This window comes from Antrostomus carolinensis, unplaced genomic scaffold (assembly GCF_000700745.2).
Source record: "Antrostomus carolinensis isolate BGI_N321 unplaced genomic scaffold, ASM70074v2 scaffold43247, whole genome shotgun sequence".
NCBI classification, from domain to species: domain Eukaryota; kingdom Metazoa; phylum Chordata; class Aves; order Caprimulgiformes; family Caprimulgidae; genus Antrostomus; species Antrostomus carolinensis.
Window position 1 is genome coordinate 299 of NW_010330272.1, and position 5,586 is coordinate 5,884.

A 5,586-nucleotide genomic window follows, 5' to 3' on the forward strand; every position below is an offset into this window, starting at 1 on the left:
GGCAGTGTCGTGGTGCGCGGGGATGCACCCCAGCGGGCGCACACGCAGCTCACACACCCCCATGCACACTCGTGGGGCACCCACGGACACACCCACTGCGGCCCATGGGTGCTGTGGTGAGGCTGCGGGGTGGCCGTGTCCCTGTGGGGTCCCCACGGTCTCACCATGTCACCCCTGGGGAGTGGGGTGCCCGTCGCAGGAGTTTCCGTTGGTGGGAGCATGTGGTTGGAGTGTGAGTGGAGAACAAACCCTTCACCCCGACTGCAACACAGGGATGTGATCGACATCAACAAACACAATCCCACGTTGTGTTTAATTGAATTCCACTCTTCCCGCCCCGAGCTACAGCTCCCTTCATTTTCATTTTTCCTCTGAATTCCCACAACTCAGACTTCTTTGATTTCCAGGTTTAATTAACAATGCTCATTAAATGAATTTTTATTCATTTCTTTTAATATTACCCTGCCACCTGTCTTTAGGAGGCAAGGGCTGATCATTTATTCTAATTTATTTCCATTAAAGATGGTATTTATGGAAGGGAGGAGGGATGTGCAGGGCTGTAAAAGGCTGATCCATCCAAATCTCTTCATCCCCCTCAAATGCTGTTCAAGGACGCTGCTCCTGAAAGTTCTGTGTTTATTTTCCACCAGATCCGTTTCATTTGGGAGGAAAAATTGGATTGGACATGCTGTATTTTGTAGTTATGTTCCAGTTCATTCTTCACGTCCCTTGCTCCTCTAGTTCGTGTAACAGCGAGTCTTTATTCACCTAAAAGAGGTGAAACTGTGTGGAATCCGGGCAGGCAGGCCCATGTGCTGGCTGTGCGGGACCACGGGGCGAGCGGGGCGATGCTCTGCCATGACAGCGCGGAGGGAAGCCGTGTTTCCACCCAAAAATGGGACAGAGCAGAGGAAACCCACCACGCTGCCAGACAAAGGGAAGGGAAAACAAAAGGCAAAGCTGCCCTGGAACATGCCAGGTAACAGGGCTGGTGGCAAGGCTGGGGTGGGGGCCAGGGCTCCTCGTGTCCCCCAGGAAGGGGACAAGGGACCTGGCACAGACAGGAGCGAGTGGCTGCGGCTGCTGTTGGGGATGTGTGTGGCTGTGCCAAAGGTGAGCTCTGACCCTTCCTCTCCCCCAGGGTTTGTGCAGCACCCGCAGCTCCTCTGCCCTGGCACCCTCACCCTGGGGAGCACAAGCAGCCCCTTCCCAGCCCTGGGGTCCTGCCCAGCAGCTCGCTCAGAGCACCCCAATGGTCCCCAAGAGGCACCCGAGACCTGTCCGAGTCCCTCCTGCCCCGTCCCCTCAGTACAGCTTTGCCAGGAGCGTTTTCACCCTCCTGGTGATGAGGACAAACCAAACTCACGGGTCTCCTGTGGTCAGGAGCTAGCCCTTGAGCCATCAGTGGTGACAATGAGCAATTAGCCACTTTAACCTGCTGTCCTGACATCCCAGGCATGGCCAAGGTCCTGTCCCAGCTGCTGCCTGGTTCTGTTACTGGTTCTGCTTGGCCAGAGCAATTGCTGGGGGTCACTGAACGTGGGGTGCTCCAGTGCAGCTCTCCACTACCTGCTCTTTAGCCTCCCAGTTTGAGGATCACACACACATCCAGCTGTGCTCGTGTTTGTGCTGCCAAACATCCTTTTGGTTGTTACCAGAGAGACACGCTCGTGCTGGGGTCATCCCATGAGAACCAGCTCCTCACCCCTCAGCTCCCCATAGCTGGTTTGGGCCCCATCTCCACCCCTGGGACCACTTGTTGTGTTTGCACCCAAGCCAGAAATCTCTGAAAAACTGGTTTTGTAGCCAGGGTCCCAGTGTCCTTCTCAGGGAGATCAATGTGGACGTTGGCTCTTCCAGGAGCGTGTGAGGGGGTTGAGGCAGCACACTCTGCTTTCAGGGGTCAGCAGTGAAAGTACCTGCTGAGCAGGGTGCTGGGGGCACGGAAAGAAAAGTGTGTGAGCACAGCTCTGCCCCGGCCAAAGAGGAACTGGTTCTTGCCCAGGATCCCATCCACACCTCAGGGAAACATGGGCTGCTCCGGGCATTTCCCACATCCCCTCCTCAGGAATCCAGGTGGGGAAGGAAGCTCCTCGCTATGGGGCTGGAGAGCCAGGCAGGGCTTTGGGGAGAAGGACAGGGACCTTGTCAAGGGGTGGGCAGGGAACGGGGCAGCCCCCTCGCTGCTCAGATCTCCCACCCTCACCACCCCTCATGACAAGAGGTTTGTGGGAGGGGGCTGCGCTTGGTTCCTGTGGAGCAGCAGCCAAATAACAACCTTATGAAATATTTAGTTTTCTTGCCAGTGGTTTTGGGGTGATCTGAACAAACACACTAAGATCATGAATGCCATGGCTGGGTCTGCAATGATGTTATGACATTTAAGCTGTCAGAGTGACACAGAATGTGCATCTGCTGCTCTGGGGCTTTATCCATCTTGTCCCAGCCATGGTGAAGGATCAGCTCGTTCCTGGAGAGCTCGTCCTGGTGTCAAAATGCACCAGGAGATAAAGCCTGGCTTGCTCTGGCTGCAATCCCACTCCACGCCGGGATCTCAAAGCGCCGTGGCAGACAGAGGACATGAGGTGATGCCATCATCCACCTTTCTGGCACGAGAAGATCTATACCCACAGATGCCAGGTGCTGCTGGCAGAATCTGTGGTTGGGTTTGCAAAGCTCGGGGTGGCTGAGGAGTCACCCCACAGCCTCTGAAGCCTTAGCCAAGCTGCTGGGGCACCATCTCCCTTATGCTGGGATGAGCCGCCCTGGGCGTGCCGGGACGTGCAGATGGGCACAAGCAGAGGCAACGGAGATGCCCACGTGGCAGGAGGCCTCCACCAGCTCCAGTGCTCTCCCCTCCTGAGTGTCCCGTGCTCCCTGTTGTCAGAGCCCAGGGGTCTTGGGGAGGGAAAACAGCTTTTTAGGGGTGCTCTGTATGAGAACGTGTTTGGAAAGTGGTGTATTGGGACAGTGATATTGTTCAAGGAGCTCAGGCACCTACACAACACATCTCCTCTGGCATTCAGCCCAGCAACATCCCAGAGCAAAGCTGGTGTCTCACCCAGTTCTCTGTCAGCTCACAGGCAGCCAAGGGGAGCATGTTTGTGTTGTGCAAAGAAACAAGGATGTGATAAGAAGAAAATGAAGAAGAATCTAATAAAAATCTAAGAAGAAAATTAACTCCATCCTAACAAAAGCAGGACAACCATCGGGGTCTCTGGGAGGGTCCAGCTCTGGCAGAGCATGGATGGCCCTTCCCACAGCTGATGGGACTTTTCCACTGAAGAGCATGAGAATGAGGGACAGGTGCTCCTCTCCAGGAGGATATGGTGAAGGATGAACTGGAGGACTTCTGCAGGCTCCTGATTTGCTCCCAGGTTTGCTGACTGGGATTTAAAGACCAGCAGCCAAAGGTCCCTGGGTCTAGGACTGTTCTCTGGTCTTAGATGGGATCTTGCAGGCTCAGCCTGGATCTCTGGTCAGGTGTTGTGGAAGCTCCTACCACTGCCTGTGGGGATGAAGGATCCAGCACTGCTGGGGGAGAGAGGAGAGCACCCTCCTGCTGATACAGGTGTGTATCTCTCATTAGCACTAATGACAGCCTTCCATTAATGGGAAGTCTGCACCCTTTGGCCAGAGGCAGAGCAGCTACGGGGCTGGGAATAGTTGAAGGTTTAAGGGTCTGGATGTTTTTTCTGACACTCTGAACTGTGTTTCTGACTCTCCCAACACACGGATGTTTCCCCGTGGTGCAGGGATGAGCTGTTCTTGGCAGGATGGGGAGACTCCCAGCCCACGCTCCCTGAGTTCTGCTCTTTTCCAAGGCCAGGAGGCTCATTTGCTTGCTTGGCTTGCATTGCTCTCCTGGTAGCACCGACCTTTGTTCCAACTTGCATTAACTTTTCAGGGCTGAGCTGGAAAGATCAGAAAGATACTTTTGCTGAGCAAGAGCAGCAGGCGCCTCCTCCCCGGTTGTGTAAGTCATTTGCTTTTGGGAAATGGGGAGCTAAAAATATGTATAAAGCAGGAACGCACCCAGATTCAGCCTTCCCTTTGAAATGGCTCCTCGCTTGATTTTTCTCTCAATCAGATGATTCCACAGCCCCACCAGTGTGAGTTTTGAGGGCAGCCAGGACCAGTGACTTGGTCTGGCAAGAGGACTGGTCCCAGCCAGACTCCTGCTCCCAGAAGCTCCTCGACTGACACCTGGTGGAAAAGCCTTCTGGGACCCACTGCAGCCCAAGCAGCAGCTCTGCTTTGCCAGAGCCACCAGATACGCTCTGAAATATCCCTCTGTGTCCCAGCTGCTCTTTCTGGGGCTCACAGGGCACCTGAGAGCTGCCAGCCCAGGCTGCAAAGCCAGCGGTACAAGTGATTTACTCCCATATTACATATGTGGCCTTTGTCTTCTGTAAAGTAAATTACTCCTTGGTCTGCAGGGAGTCTGAGGAGTAATTCCCTCATCATTTCTGCTCTCACAACCCATACCTGAAGAGAGCCCAAGCCTTTGCAGGTTGAACCTCTCACCTTTCAAGAGTGGCAAACCCTGTGCATCCCATCCCTGCAGCGAGAGGGAGCCTGAGCAAGCACACATCCCCGTGGCTGTGCCTGGTGCAGGTGTTTTACAGGACAAACAGGCAACAGCAAGCGGTGCTGTGAAGGTTTTCTAGGTGTGAATTTGGGATGATGGTACCAGTCGTGGAAATGAGCTGGGGTGGCATCTCTCAGCGTGGTAAAAGGGTCTTGGTGCAATTTCACCCCAGAAAAGGACAGGTCTGTGCTAAGATACAGAGCTATTCTCCCTGATATTGCTAAATTTTAAAGCTTTTCCTGTTCCTGTCTTTTTGCAGCTCTCTATCTGCAGGGCCAAGTTACTTTACTAGCAAGTGCAGGCCTCTGACAGAAAACAAGGTGATATCCTGAAGGCCTTACTGTGAGAAACTGGGAGAACATGTTAAAGGGAGAAGCAGGAAACATCCCAGGGCCCTGGGCAGAAATAAATGTGAACATTGTAGGAGTATGAAAAAAGAAGCAACAGAAAATTTATTATTTTAATAATAAAATGTGCTTTTTCTTTTTTTTTTCTTTTTCTTCTAAAAAGAAATACTGACAGAAGGTCAAGCAGGTGCACGTTGAAAAGTTCTGAGGCAGCAACTGTTCTGCACATCAGGTTGTGGACAGTGCAAATCTCACTGAGCTCTGCTGCATCACTCCAGTTTTATCAAGTTTGGTCGTATAAATGTGTTGGGTTTTTTTTTTTGTCCCCATCTGGCACCAAAGGATGCAGGAGAAATATTGAACAGCTCTTGTGCAGGTGTCTGGCATCACTTCCCACACCAGGTTGCCGCTGGCTCTTCACTGCTCAGACAGACACTGTTCCAAAGCTGCCATCCCATACAGGTTGGCCCACTCCCCGCCGTGGTGTGACAGGATCAGGTCCCTGCAGGGCTTGCTGGCTCGGGCCAGCTCCACCAACACGCCCTGGAAAGCAGCGATGAGTTCGAAATCCACCGACGCCGGAGTGACGCGGGTCAGTAAGTCCGAGAGGTTTTCCAGCCACTGTGCCTGGAGAACAGCCTGTGGCAG

General features: G+C 53.4%; 1 protein-coding gene across 1 annotated transcript in view; it reads right to left on the reverse strand.

The window, feature by feature from the left end:
- Window positions 1–5,355: 5,355 nt before the first annotated feature.
- Window positions 5,356–5,586, reverse strand: part of NCDN (neurochondrin) — a gene marked incomplete at its 5' end in the record, with an annotated part of 2,911 nt that continues 2,680 nt past the window's right edge. Inside the window, 1 exon segment of the mRNA XM_010172875.1 lies at window positions 5,356–5,586. This exon segment is cut by the window's right edge and continues 23 nt beyond it. Within this exon segment, the coding sequence (XP_010171177.1) occupies window positions 5,356–5,586 (231 nt within the window).